Here is a 15,769-nt window from a genome sequence, read left to right on the forward strand (position 1 = left end):
ACCCATTCAATTTAACCAGATCCCAAACTTTTGATGAGTAAATCATCTCTCCCTAATTTTCCAGGGACTTTCTGAACAGTCTCCGCCTTTACCGGACATACTACGGTGGCCTTGCAGATCAATTGTGTGTCAGCGAACTGGCCTCTGATGACGGCGGGCTCTCCTGCTGGAACGGAACCGACATTGTAAAAAGGTTTGAGCTCATTACACATGTGTGTATAGATGAAGTAGAGCTTACGTATATTCTCCAAATGTACTCTCCGACTGTGACTGCTTCAATGTGGCCTCCGTTGCACAGTGTCAAAATTTGGAGATCCTGACACCAGTGTCTGTGACCCGTTGGGTAGAGCAAGCTGTCCTTCTATTAGGCGGACATAGATCTTCGATATGAACGGTTGTAAAGTTGAGCAGACAAAGCGGCCCCCCTCCACAATATTGCTTAGCGACCTTGTCTCCGTTACATCACTGTGCTCTGTCTTATGGGCTCATTCAAGGACCACCTCGTATATCCTCAGCTGCTTGGCTCAGCTGTCGGTGCCGCTGAAATGGTACGGGAAGGGTTAGATGCTCTCCTGTAAAGAGCAACAACCAGAGAGGTTCTCTTTATGCATTGCAATGGAACCTTTGTGAAGCCTTTGCTTTGCTTAGGTTACTGTATTTTCCGGACTATAAGTCGCACCAGCCATAAAATGCATAAGAAAGAGATATATATAAGTCGCACCGGAGTATAAGTCACATTTTTGAGGGGAAATTTATTTGATAAAATCCAATACCAAGAACAGACATGTCCTCTTGAAAGGCAATTTAAAATTCAAATAGAATAGACAACAACAGGCTGAACGGTGCAATATGCTAAGTTACATAAAGACAAACAAGGAACTAAGAGCGTGCCTGACGTAGCATATTAAGAGTTATCCAAAAACTAAAGCATAAATAACATGCTAACAAGTTGATCAAAACCACCCGTGTCACTCCAAATCATTAAATCCAGCAAAATCTTCATTCTCTGTGTCACTTCAAAAGTAGAAGATGTGGCGCTTCCTCTTCTTGGTGGCTTACGTCAGACTCATTGTCAGTTGCCGTTCCAATTATTCCACAGGCGCCCTCTTTAGTGTGAAAATAACGTGAAATGATATGAATGAATAATTTCACACACAAATCGCACCCCCAGCCAAACTATGAAGAAAAAAACTGCGACTTATAGTCCGGAAAATACGGTACATTGTCCCAAAAAAAAAAAAAAAACCACTCAGGTTTGCATAACATGCAGTCCCAAAGACGTAACTTGTTTTTCAATTTGTTGAACAATGCAAAACAGCGAGGCAGCCCGTCATCATTCTCGGAAAACATTTCTTTGTCGTCTTCAGCCCGCCTTCCTCGTTCCCAATAATTGCCATTAACGGCCACCTATTTGCCTCAGCTTTTCATTCTGACGTCTGTTATAAAGACAGACAGGAGATAACGTTGATTCATTTGTCTTCGGATCCGCCCGACAATGTTGGCGCACTACTTTGCCTCCGACCGTAAATGAGTGGCCGGGAGTCAACACAAGCTTGTGACAAATGCAATAAATAACCTCCTGCCTATGGGTCATAAGCCAACATCCACACAGAGAGGGGAATAAAACTCAGCGCGGCTGATTTACAGAAGCTTAGCGAGGCCTCGGCGACCTTAAACGATTGCTTTGCTTCCCCGTGTGTGTTGAAATCTCGACATATGAGCGCATGTTGATTCTTCTCATAACAAACGGCCGTGCGCCGCCGCACAAATTACTTTATGGCCTTAGAGTAGCGCTGAGAACGGCTTTGTCTTGTTTAATAAAAAAAAAAAAAGAAAAAAAAAAGAGGAGGATGAGTGAGTACACAAGCATGACAGAGGAAGCTGAGGTTTAAGGAAGATTTAATGGACGTCCTCATCTGGGTCGCTGGTAAACAAAACCAAAAAGAACAAGCGGATAAGATCACAGGGGAGGAAAACAAACAGCTTCAGACTCGCCACCGCCTTTGTGAGTGGGAGATGGAGGATGGTGTCTCACTTCACCGGAGATTTGTTCGACACGCTTTTTCTTTTTTCCCCTACGTGGCTCCTGGCTTTGTCCTCACATGCACTGTGACAAAATCTGTTTATTTTAAATACACATTGGTGAGTCTTTGCTCAAGGCGTGCAGATAGTCAATGCCAAATACCTGCGGGGCTCAGCGTTAGGTCTGAACATTAGCCAATTACCGCTTCTCACATGGTACGGAAAAAAATGGTTGTGATTTTACACAGCGACACAAATGAACACATCCTATTTGGCTCCCACTTTGACAAAATCATGGCAGTTTTTTTAATAAATGGAAAACAATTCAACTTTTGATGGATGAAAAATCTGGATCTAATTTTTCATCCCCTCCAGTTCAAAAGGTCTAAAGAGGCGGCAAAATAGAACACCTTTAACTTTTAGAAAGAGACGAACCCGTTCTCGCCTCGTCGCAAAGGTTAACACATTCCCACATGCTTTAACCATCCGTCATGGATACAACACACACACACACACACACATGGAAGGAATGGCTGGCGGCCATGAGCCGCCTCCTTTTTTTTTTTTTTTTTGGCGAGTACACACTTTCACTCACACGGCAATTATAGTGGCAAAGAAAAATAAATAAATCCACCTAGCATTTTTTTCCCCCCTCTGGAGTGACATAGATAAACGAGTTTCCGTCTTGGGAAAAGAACTCTCACGCCCCACATTTACTTGCTAATTCCTTTTAAAGTCGGAGATCATGTGCACAGTTTGTTACTTTATACAAAAAGTATTTTTGAAAAGACAAAAAAAAAAAAAGTTGGCTCCTCAAGTACGTTAAGGAGTCTGATGTTTAATTCATGACCATCTCTGCTGCTTTTCCACTGGATTTAATGCGACCTGTTTTCGCCGCTGCAGGTGCGAGTCGGCATGTTTATATTTTCCTCCTTCTAATTTTTTCTTCGGATAAAAAGCCAAGCGACCTTACGTGCCGTTAGAATTCAGCAACCGTCTAAATGATGCTCGCTCTTCGTTTAATGGCCTGTGCCGCATGCTGGAGTGGTTGTCTAAGCGCTCACCTTTGACCTTTCATCTGTCTTTGCTGTCTGGGAATTCCCCGAGAGGTTAATCACATGCTAATAAGATCCACTGTAGTGCTGCCTCTTCACAACTGGCGGGGCTTTATTGCATCTCTTTTCATTCCACTCTACGGAATTTGTTCTCCTCAACCCCCTGCTAAATGTGAAGCGCTGCTCGTTTGCTATTGCGTAACTGAAATGGCAGTCCATAAGCCTTGCTAATAGGAACCCCCCCCGCCCCTGAAGAAGCATTAAGAGCTTAGATTATCTCCAACATTTTAGATTGTTGGAACATGAAATAAAAATGACTGTCCCCCTTCAGCCTCAAATAAACATCCCATCTTTGTTTGAGCCTGATCACATATCAATGTGAAGTCTTTAAATATTGATAACCCTTCCCAGACAAGCTTTTGCCTGTCATCCTATGAACCGGCGCTTTGTATTAAAGATGTAAATCGAAAAGGCTTTTTACCCTTCAGGTCTGATTTGGCTGTGCTGTAACTCACCGTGCCCACCAGATGGCGCTATGCACTTTGTCGTGTCTACACGACAGGACGGGCAGACTATTGCTGAGAATTGTGTGCATCAGTTGTGGTATGGCGCTTCTTATCTGTGCGTCTCTCCTTCCGCTGCACGGAGCAAGAGCGTTAAATAAATGTCATATAGAATATCAGGTACTTATAAGACGCTGATATTCAATATGTGGGCCGCGGGCCACATGAGGCCCAGAGCCAATCCCCGAGTGGCCCAGCCGGCCTGAAGAAATTGCATTCAAGAGATGCGGACACGATGTCAGTTCCAGAAATTCTGACACTCGCATCCCGACATTCCTGGCAGTGTTTTAAAGTTTGGCTTGAAACAGTTTTGACAAAGAAAACCCTCCGACCGTTGATCTCCATTTGAGACAAGTGTGCACGTGGTGAAAGATGAGACACAGAGGAAGGGGGGGGGGGGGAACGTTCTGGAGGATCTCCTCAATCACGACAGCTGGCCACTGGAGATAACCACAAAACCGCCGGAGCACTCGAGAGCCGGGTGCCGCTTGGCTAGAGTTCCACTCCGACATGACCTTATATCCTGCTTGGGTTTAGTCGCGCCACTTGGCCAGAGTACCACATCCTGACCATCATCCCAAGTGACAGAATCAAGACCTCTGGCAAGCCGACCAGATGGACTTCATAAGCCCCCTCTTGTAAGCTCACGGGCAAGTGTGCGCGTCGGAGGGATACATTTCCAATTATGAAGCCACATCACCATTGACTTGAACGTGTGTGTGCAGGTGCCTTTTCCGACTGGTTTGTTTTTCGCTGTTCTCGGACATTAACAAGTATCTGGGAGCTTGCCGCGAGCATATTGCGAGTGACCCGGCCAGGGAACGGAGCATTAAGAGCCAAGGCCTTATTGTCCACTGATGAGCTGTCAGGACACCCCCACACCTTGCCTTGCCTGCTGCTGTTGCACAATCACAAGTTCCTTCTTTTGCTCAGATATAAATCAGAATGAAAGAGTGTTGCTGTTCATTAGGGATGAACAAAGGTGGATGTTTACTGCTTTGCGAGTGGGAGCTAATTGTGTCCAAGGTTTACTTTCATCAGTCCTAGATTGAATTTTATTGCTTTTAGAGAAACATGTGATTTTATATTTGAACCCCGCAAGGCGACCTTGAATAGAATGTTACTATTATTAAAAAATAAAAAAAATGAAGCTAATGATTTGTGCTGAAGGACAAACATTTTCCTACTTTACATTCATAATAAAGCTGCTGCTTTCCTAATTGACAATAGAAGGGTGCGTTGTCCACGTTTTTTTTGTTTTTTGTCCTCTTTTATTGGGCAAGTCAAATAAATGGCTTGCTTGGAATGAAGTGTTGAATTTCCTCCAAGCGTCTTATCAAGGGCACGACGTTTCATATTAATGTTAAGACGGCACATGGAGCATACATCCATGTTAACTCCAGAAGAGATTTTTTGTTTGTTTGCAGGAAACAAAGACTATCTTTGTATCATTGTCTTAGCTTATCTGGCAGCTGCAGGCTTTTTGACAAGTGGTGCGTGCGCTACCTTGTGTGGCTTTGATTTGCGGCTGGTTTGTTAACTAAACATGCTTCCCATTTACTTATACTGAGTGAAAAATGTAGTCGTCATCAAACATTCATTACTGGTGCAAATTGTCTCAGCTTTACGCAGTCGAAGAGGATTCGGGATGTGTCGGAAGGTCATCTGACCGTAACCTTTCTACTCGGCCGTGTGCCGTTTGTTATTGATTCATTTTCAACAGATCCTTATCTCACATATTTTCTCAGTGTTGCTTGGAAAGAGTCACTAGAGGTTCAAGCCGCCTTTATGAAAGGGCGCAAAAGAAGAAATCCACCTTTTAGCTCTTGACCTAACTGAAGGCAAAGTGTTTATGTCTTCTCCTGAATCTCACCTCTCAGAGGTCCCCAAATAAACCCAAATATTGTTTGTGTGGGGGACATAAAAGGCAAACCGCAACAATCCCTGTGACCGGAATTTGCTCCTCATCACTGCAATGTTGTCATGTGGTTTCCATGGGGACCACGCCGGTCTCTGTGGGGGGGGGGGGAAGTTTCACCTTCTCCATGACAGCTAAGATAAACGAGCAGGGTCCGGGGAGGAAGTTAGCGCAAACATGCATCTCTGCCCACTGGCCCGTGCTCATTGGCTCCCTCCTGCAGACTTATTTACCTTCATGTTGGCAGAATGTGGGAGTGAAGCTTGAAGGGGAGGTGCCAGTCGTTTGTGTGTGTACGAGGGCGTGACGCCCCATGATTGTCTGCGCCGCCGTCGACAACCTTGAACTGCGATAAAGGAAAGAAAAAGCAAACCCCGTTGTGTCCCAGATGATGTCACCTTCAGCTAATGAAGGCGATGATGATGTGCGTGAGCGCCGCGTCCGTTCACCATCTGCTTGGTTCCGCTACGGTGGAGCTGTCCCCCGCCATGCTGCCGTTAGGAGTCCAATATCTGGGGGGGGACATTGGTATCAGTGGAGAGTAATACTATAATAATCGTGAGCAAATAATCGTTTGACAATCGTAGTTTGTGTTATTTCACAATGATTTTTAAAAAAAAAAAAAAAATGCTGAAACTAATTAAAAGTATTTAATGAAAAAAAAAAAGTCGATACAAATTAAAAACCATCTTGAAAAAAAATGGTGCTAATGAGGGCCTGCGACCTGTTTTGCACCATCTAGGCACAATTTAATTTTCACAAAGCAACGTTGAGATAAGTACAGCAAAAATAAAATGCCACTCATCATGAATCAATAGAAAACAAAAGTCACCAAAATCAATGGGGATCAATTCTCTCCCATGGTGAAAAGTGCTGCCAGCTTGAATTTGTACATGCGTGCAAGCTGCCGTGACTGACAGGTGCTTGACCCCGGCAGTGTAAGAGGCAAGTGAGGCAGATCTTAAGATAACATCAGGTGACCTTTCAGATCAGCTCAAGCGCTTAGTCTCCACGGGGGTTTCTTGCCTCGTTTTGACAAATCTGGACTTTTTCCACTCTCTCGCTTTTTCTTTGTGTCTGGTGAGATGTTGCAGCGAGTTGGCCGCCTGTATCAGATCCTGAGGTAATTTACTGGCAGCGATAAGGATGTGGCGCACACAGTCTTCCATTACGCTCCACTCTGTCAGGGCAATTGGTGGCCTACGGGACAGAAGTAAAATCGGGCGCTGGATAAAACGGAGAAAATGATGACGCTAAATTCAGTGGAAGTGGAATTGATAGGGGGGGAACAAGAAATATTGATGTTGGTATTTTAGCCGCACTGCTTTTTGTAGCTGCGGAGCGGCTGAGCTGTGACAATTTGAGTGAGGTGTCAAAATGAATCGATTCACCGACAACGAATCAAAATGTTGTCAATCCGATTCAAAGTCATTCAGCCTCTTAATAGTCATCATTTTCTGATTCCTGTTATTCCAGTCCAGTCTCCCTTCTTCAGACAGCCACAGGGTCGCTATCTTGGTGAAAGAGCCTAAATCAAGATCCTAAATCAGAGCGCCATGAATCATGTCAACGGCGGTGCTAAAGAAGAGCGATGACACCATCTGCGGTAACATATGAAGAGCTAACACAGCCGCAGCGGTGTCGACACCAGCTGAAGCGGTGCAAAGAGGTTGTGAAGATACGCGCTTCCACCGCCCGCCGTGTCTGGAAACCGTCTTTGGTCAGAAATGAGCCAGGCGGAATTAGTCGGCCGACCGTTGCATTTGTCATTGTGACGTTTTGAAAATTGCGTGCGGGAATGTGATCTTAGTTTTATGATGTCGCCATCAACATGTTTGTAGTCAAGATCCGATGTCAAGGCTATTTCGCGAGGTCCTCGATTTTTTTTTTTTTTAAACAAATATCCCCAAAATTCTTCCACAAATTCATTATAATTGGAAAATTGAAAAATTTAATTAAAATTTAATTAAATACCCCCAAAATTCTTTCAAAAATGTTGATATATTAGAAAACTAAATAAAAATTAAATTAAATAACCCCCAAAATTCTTTAAAAAATCATTATAAATAGGAAAATCAAAAAATTAAATAAAAAAAAAAAAGATAATAAAAAAGTCAATTATCTGGCCTTGTACCTGAGGAGTCCAAGCATGTCACCCTGCACCCCCCCACCCTTCTCACTCCGCCAGTTGGCACTGCTATATTATTCTCCTTGAAGAAAGACTAAACCCGAACTGAAGACACACTACTTCACGGCCAGCCCTCTGGCTTACTATCCACAAACTGATCCTGAATAAATTGACTAATCTAACTGTCGGAATACATCCCACCCCGAGGGCTTGCGGTACTTTTTACGTTGCCGATTTTGAAGCGCGGCAACGGCACGGCGCATTGTTAAAGCGCTTCGTTTAATGAGAAGTCGTGATGGAAGAGAAGCCATCTTCCGCTCATAAATTATTTTCGTCTTTGCGGTCGCTAACAGCTACAAGGTGGCTTCCTTTCGCTGTGAGAATTTATACTTAACAAGCCAGCGTATCACGACATGTGTTAATAGGGATCAACGCAATTCAAGTGAAAGACTGCGTGATCCGTCTTTGTAAGCCCAAACAACATTCAGCGCCGGATAGCGTTTTGGTGAATATAAATAGATGTAAGGGCTCTTTACCCTCGCACGCCAATAGAATTGGTGGTAGAAAGACGGGGAGATAGCGTGGGAGCGTGAAGCCCATCAAAAATGAAGGGAGAGCTCGGCGGTGACGTGATCGGTCGGCTATAAAATGGACTTTTACATTCTCTCGCTGTCAAAGATTGCTGATATAACATGTCGGCAAAATGTTAAACACCCCCAGCTGCATTGAATCTATTTTGCTGTCAAATCTGAGAATTGTTACCGTTCACAGTCTGAAATCGGAGAACGTCGATGACTAGACGATTCATCGATCATTCAAATACAAGGCGATTCATTTGATAATCCGTTTGTCGTCAGAAGGGTGAAGACGCTTGACGTCTCGGAAAATCAAATCATCTCGGCGCCATCGTTCATGATACAATTTGCAATTGTATGTTTTGGCGAGATTGTGATTCTTGTTCGGTGTGCTGTTGTTGATGTTTGCCGTACAAGCAGCATGCCTTACTGTACCCGGCTTTAATAAGCGCTCTAGTTTTTCCGCGGCTTACTAATAATAGTTTGCTCATACAGCCATGGAAACAAGTGAGACCACCCACTGTTTTTTGTCTCTTTCCTGTTCATTTGAAATGACAGCAAAACTTTTACAGACATGTTAATTTTTTCTCCCATTGACCTTAAAATGCAGGCATTGGATGAATCTCATGCTGATTTTTTTGTAATAGGTTACTGATGAATCAGACAAGTGACCCACCGTGATGTAGAAGGCGCCTTCAAAATGATTCCAATCTATTTGCGCTTCCCTAAAAAAAAAAAAACTAAATTATTGCATCTTTATTTGTGGCACGATTGGAGAAGTCTCGTTGTTTATGCGTATTTACAGAACTGGCTATGAATTCCTAATCAGCCTTTCAATGTTTGCTTTTGCATTTCCATGAGGCAGGTGTTGAAACTTGGATAAGCTTGGTCAATGATTGAAGATGGCAAAGATGTCTAAGCCTCTTAAATTCTGTGCCGGAGGGGAAAAAATGTTTTTCATCAGAATGACAGTTTGCATAATCTGCTCTGGATTGAGACTAAAGTCTTACTACATGGGATTCAGAGGGATATTTTTCTGCATTCTGAAATGAAAACTTTCCACCGGATGAAGAAGCGTAAAGAAAACAACACCACGAGGAGTGATGTCATGAAATCACCGACTCGTCTTTTATGGTCTGCCCTGCTCTTAGCACATCTGCTTAATCCCGGACATGATTGCCCGTACGGGACATTAACATCTTTCAAAATTCCCTCTGTCTGTGACCATCTGCTTTTACGAGCCCATTGAAGCTCCCGGATAGCCAACGTTTCCATTTGTCCTTATTACCTACCATAAAAGTGCAGTATTTAAGAGGCATTCTAAAAATTCCACGGCTATTTGACGACGTCTGATATCTAGTCGGCGTGATGCGGTGGCGCTCGTCGTTGCGGGCAAATTATCATCTTAATATAACACTCTTTTTATTGCTTGACTCTACCATGATAACGGAGGGTTATGTGGAGGGTGAGGTGATTTGGAGGATCTGTGTTCCACATGGTAAAAGGGCTCAAAATACAAGTTTGGAAATGCGGAGGCGTAAATCAGCAGGTGGTTTTGCGTGATCTGGTTCAGAAGTTTTGAATGTGAATTGGAAGGGAGGTGACAAATGGCCTCATTTTCATACACATGCTCTTAAGACTCGCTGTGGGTGTTTAGCAGCAGAATTTCCACCAAGCCTGCAGCAGAAGGGTCTTGAAGATGCGCCTGGCAGAGTGACAATCTGGTGGCAGAAAGTCAATCGACATCTTCCGCCTGCTTCGACCACATCCAAGGGGGACAGCTGGTCCGATGCGACTTATTTCATTTAGAAATATATAATCAGTCGACATCAAGATTGCAGAGTCATTTCACTTATTTATTTATTTATTTATTATTTTTCATTTTTTATTGTACATTACATTATTATTTTTATACATATATGTATTATTTTTCATTATTATTATTATTATTATTATTTTAATTATATTATTTTGTTATTATGTTTTTTTATGATTTATTTATCTACCGCCGACTACTGCTCCTCTGCAAAGGTCCTATGTTCCTAATAAAGATGCAGTGTTGCGCTCCCACCGTAAACTGCTGCTGTAAAAACATGAACGAGCACAATCAAAAAGAAGACGGTAACAATTACCGAAGACTTCAATTGTTAAAAGCGGTAATTGGAAAAAAAAATGGTCTGCTTCATCATTCAGTGTACATATCTGTAATTAAGTAATATGAGTGAGCTCTGACAAGTCAGTAATTACACATTCCTGTCACCAAAGCGCAATTACCTGCTGACCGACTCACACTTGCTATTAATTCAAGCCGGCACTTTACTGTGTGGAAAATTCCACGTTGATGCACTTGCACGAGCCAATAGCACTTGGAGGCTTTGGTGTAATTGGAACAAACATGCTAGGCGGGTGTTAGGGGATCAATTTGTACTCGAGGATTCAGTGAGCCTTGCTGTGTTATCTGTGTTGTCGCTGCTGTCATTAACATCTCACACAAGCTCACCAATTTTTTAAAAATATTTTTCTTAGATTCGAACAAACTTTCCGAGTTGCGTAACATTGGAATTTCAAGTCACGTAGAAATAGAATCAACATTCGTCCGCTAACATGAATATTGAGACTTTTTTTGTCTCTACAGAATATAATTTCATTGACTCAAGCTAAGTTTGTTTACAGTGTGATGCATGAGTGATTTGCGCTTTTCTCTACTTGCCTTAATAAGGATTCTCTCTTGAGAATAAAAAAACGAGCGATCTCGACAGACTGACGCGTCCTTCCTCGCAGGCTTCATTTTGTTTACACATGGCTTTTCTACCTTCAAGGTTTTGAAAACCATCTCTCCCCATTCAACCTCGCATGGATCATGACAACCAAATATGATTTCAGATTCCAAGAAATCATAATATGCCATTGGGCATTTATGAATGACCATTCTATACTATACCGTGTAATGAAGAATTGTTTTGTGGCAGTGACTGAAAAGCGTGTGGAGTCAGCATCCGTTTTTCTCCGCAATTTTCCCAGAAGCATTTGTTCAAATGAACTCTTCCATCTGACAGTTCCGCTCGGTGAGTTCGAAAAGAGCATCAAAAATACATCCGTACAAGGCAGACATGATGACAGAATTTGAATTCTACCACCCATATTTTCTTTTAAATAAATTAGACACCTTGCTTCCTGGGCTTGATTTATTCATAAAGTCTTCTCTTGACCTCCAACTGGCTTCGAGTCACTCTCGTTTGTTAGCGACTCGGAATTCAGCACGCATTTGCAATTTTTTGTTTTGATCTATTCATTGTATTTGATTTGATGTGGGAGTTTGAGTTATGTGTAAATGATGCTACCTATGTCACGGTTATCACAGAGACCTTGGGGGAAATGAAGTCTTCTTACCGAGCAATAACAGCATCGAGCTGCTTTCAAATAAGGATTAATGTGGCATCTAAAAGCATCAAGGTGTACATCATAAGTGGTCGTTTCATCCAGTGTACTCGCTGCGCGCTTTATATTCAAGTGCGATCATAAAAAATATCCGAATAGACATGGTGCATACGCCGAGGCGAGTGAACGCTGATTCGTTCACTTTGCAAATCCCTTTTTTTTCGCCCCGGGATGTCACGGCAATTGAATGACATCATCACCTGTGAGCGCCTTCTGAATAGTAATCATTTTTATTATTGATACCCAAAGAGGGTCAGCGACGACGGTTTCATTTATGTTGTGAGCTTGTCTGTTAATCATTTTCTTGTCTTCACAGCTACACTCTGCGCGTGGTGGGAAACGGTATCAAGGCTCAAGCCGACAACCCCGAGGTCAAAGTCAAAGGAGCCGACTCTGTGATCCATCAAATCATAGACAAACTCAAGCATATCAATCAGGTAGGCGATGGAGACTTTGCTGTTTTACGACGACTGGCAAGAGTTGAACGTAGCCTAGCTTCACTAAGCGTCCAACAACTCCAGTTTCTGACCAAAGCTTCTCTCATATGCACAGTAAACAAAGGAACGACGGCTGCTACGTTGCTAGCATTGCTTCGTCGTAATCGACCGACCTTTCGTGAAAATTCCGACATTTTCCCCAAATTTCCAATAGACACCACTTCCCCGATGGTTAACAGATTTAAATGTATGATCCCTTCATATTATCACGTACACAACAACAGGCCAGATAATATGAAGTGCTGGGCCAGATCTGGGTCTGGGGTTTGACACCGATGCTTATTATTTTCCATCTTGAGTGAAAAAAATGATTGCTCTCTTACGGCTCAGCGTTCATCTCTCGGGAACTTGATTTGCAAAGAGCTGATTGGCATCTCGTTTGACGCACAAGTGTCATTTGATTTCAACGTTCCGTCCCGATAATGTAAATCTCTGCTCTGAAATGCTGCATGGGGCGTCAACAAGGGCCAGACAAGTGGCTTTAATCGGAGTTGAGAGATTGCCCGTCATATACCGTCCTTTGTGTTGTAAAATGCCGATGAAATGTCAATTTATCGTTTGTGCGAGAAGGCTCGTATAAAACGGCGTGTTTGTGTGGGTTAATGGCAGGCCGGTTTGCGGCCAGCCCAAACATCAATTACATATACCAGTGCACATTCTCATTCCGTTAAACGCGTGAACGAGTCGGCGCTCCGTATAGCGTAATGTCTGCGTAAATCATTTTAGTTGGACCTTAGGAAAAGAAGGAACACGCGTATTAGTGCATAAATGGCATGTTGTCTGTTTGCACGTTCCGCTCTGAATTATGGCTGGCGGTAAATAACCAGATGATATTAGTTTTTAAAGAGAGCGAGCGGCGCTAGCTCTTTTTATGAGAAGAGCCGTGCGTCTGTCTGACATTTCCACCGCTATGTTCTTTCTTTCTTTTGTCCGCGACCTTGACGGAGTAAAGGTGACCACTTTCTCTAAACCCAAACGGAAAGCTCTCATTGCTATTCCGGTGGCGAGACAACTGGGCAGTGGCGGAACCCAGCAAATAGAAATGCAGCTATTGACAAATTCATCATGCAACTGTGGATTTCATCACGGGGCTCATCAGCAGTTCTTTCTTATGAATTATTTGTCCGCCCGCTCTCCTCCTTGGCTGTCCTCTCTTCTTGATGCGGTAAAGCCCATCAAGAATCTCCAGGCAGGTTCTGTCCCCGTGTCTCTCAATCATAATCAGGGCCAGGCAGCTTCTCACCCGCTCTGCCTCTGAATTATTCACCAGTCATTGATGTGCTGGTTGACCAGCAGTTTTTCTTGTGAATTATTCATGTCTCCTCCCTTCCTGCGAAAGATTAACACTGGGAATGTATTTGCACTTTATTTGTTGTGGTGGCAAATGTGCATGGAAAATTACAATATCTGACAGCAATGAAATAGTCAGATGGCTGCTATAAATCTCCAGCTTTGGAGGCATATTTATGGCAGCTGTTTGATTGGAGTGTTTCATGACTTCATTTGACTTTCTCAAAAGCCATTCATTATGTTTGGGGTGGGGCAAAACAATGGGAAAACTTTGGAAACTTTCAACGCAGAAACCACAACGTCGACTGAATATGCTGAAAAATTATTATGCTCGCTTATTCGTAAGGACGTGAGCTTTGGAGGTTTACGTTTTTGTTGAGATATTTGATTAGGGGTCCATCCAAAAGTGATCAACTAATCAATGCCTCGGATAACAAAATGATTGAACTTTTAATCCCGTTATCCAAAACATGACTTGACACAAACACTAACTATAAAAATAAATGAATTAGTATTCACTCAGAAAATAGGCATCATTGTTTTCTGAAGTCAAATATTATTTATTTTTATTGACTATCAAATATAATTGATTTACATTCCTATGACCCAGAGAGCGTTTATTTTTTACTCAAGATTTTAATATTATATTTCCACCTATTGGTTGTTGACATTCGTTTGCCTTTTTTTTTTCCTCTAAATTTATAAATACATACTTGATCATTCCACATTGATATCATGTTTGTATAGCAGTGAAAAGTTTCAATGGCAACTTTTTGTACGTTGCCATATTGTTTTAGTGGTCGTGCTCTGGGCTGCACGTGGTCCTAATAAACACGCTGTCAGCACTCCTGCTGCGATGAGGAAAATGCAAAATGATAGCCTGCGTCCCGGGAGTCCACTCTCATTCTGACACTTTTCTCCTCTGGCAAGCAAATGTGGTCATTGTGCACCTTTTTTTTTTTTTTTTTCCTGGCTTGCTTCCTCCTGTTTACAGATGGGAGGATGTGGTCAACAACAGTGCCATTGTATAAAATGGAGAACATATTACTCATCTCCTTGGGGAATAAAGCAGATATAAAGGTCATTTTGCATATTGACAAATATATTCAGCAGAATGATTTCAATTTTCAAATGTTGTTTTCGGTCCTTACGCTTGCCAGCGTGGTGTTGCCAAATCTGCCAAATCATTTTCCGTGTTGGAGCTCGTCACAAATATTTCTATGGCCCAGTGAGTCCAAATGTCCAAAAGCATTTACTCATGCATCTGTTTCAATTAAACGTGCAATTTTAAATGCCCAAAAAGTATTTATAAAATCAAATCCAGTTTGGTTAGAATTAGGACAAGCCAATGTCAATTCTAAAATGATCCTTTTTAGCAGTGACGTCATTTTCCGGTTGGGGTTCGGTGTTGAATAAAAAAAACAAATCCCCGTCAAGTTGGACGACTCGCATCCGGTGTGTTGAAAGATCATTTGAACCAATGTGTGGGTCAATAACTCAGATTGTCCATTCAGGTTTCTTGCATGTCAATACTGTCCGGCGCTAATGCTAATTGGGGTCAACTATGATGAATGCCCACCGAGGTTTGGAACAAATGAATACGTCGTTAAATATCACAAAGATGAACCACGGAGCGAATTAGTTACAGATCTGCCACGGCATTCATTCATGTATCTGGCTAAATAAATGTTTGATCTTGGAAATGCTAATATTCTTCAAAGCGTGTCCAAAAGGTGTGCAATCTGATTGCTTTGTCTCACTACGATCTCCTGAAACAGATGGAGCAGATGTTCGCCAGACACGACTAAACGTAGCATGAACACTGCTTATTCCCCCCAAAAATAAAATAAATCAATATCCAATGTAATGTTGTGGTTATTACATCTATGTAAGAGTATTTTCCTGTCTGGCGGCAAATACTGCGCATCATTTCCAAAGTGCTCCATTGTTCTCCAAGCTTGTCGCTGATGAGCAGTAAAGAGTGCGGTATAATTACATAGGCACTCATCCTGAGCGCATCCGTGACACTGTTGCTCTCTTGTAGCAAAGCACCACAGTAAACTCATTAAAAATGATGCAATAGCTTTGTGATCAGCATAAAGCTTGCATTATGATACCATGGCAATTGATGGATTTATTTGAATTGGGACAATTTACGCAGTTCCCAGGCAGTCCGATACGTAAAGAAAATAGAACATACATATATGTGCATCAGAAAAAAAAAAATAATATACAATATAAATTACACAAGGGAAATGCTGTATCCTTTCTGAAGCAACCAAA

The 15,769-nt window shown here is 42.4% G+C and overlaps 1 protein-coding gene across 4 annotated transcripts in view; it reads left to right on the forward strand.

The window, feature by feature from the left end:
* Window positions 1–15,769, forward strand: part of gpc5a (glypican 5a) — a 45,324-nt gene that overhangs the window by 11,330 nt on the left and 18,225 nt on the right. For all 4 annotated transcript variants that reach the window (XR_015065625.1, XR_015065623.1, XR_015065624.1 and 1 more), the window contains exons 6-7: window positions 65–193; window positions 12,016–12,136. Coding sequence is in view for 1 of the 4 variants with exons in the window: in XM_085907296.1 (XP_085763422.1) it covers window positions 65–193; window positions 12,016–12,136 (250 nt within the window). In the remaining 3 variants the exon portion in view is untranslated. The remainder of the gene's footprint in view (window positions 1–64; window positions 194–12,015; window positions 12,137–15,769) is intronic.

The sequence above is a fragment of the Syngnathus leptorhynchus genome, chromosome 3, assembly GCF_054491065.1.
Source record: "Syngnathus leptorhynchus isolate UIUO chromosome 3, UIUO_Slep, whole genome shotgun sequence".
Taxonomy (NCBI): Eukaryota; Metazoa; Chordata; class Actinopteri; order Syngnathiformes; family Syngnathidae; genus Syngnathus; species Syngnathus leptorhynchus.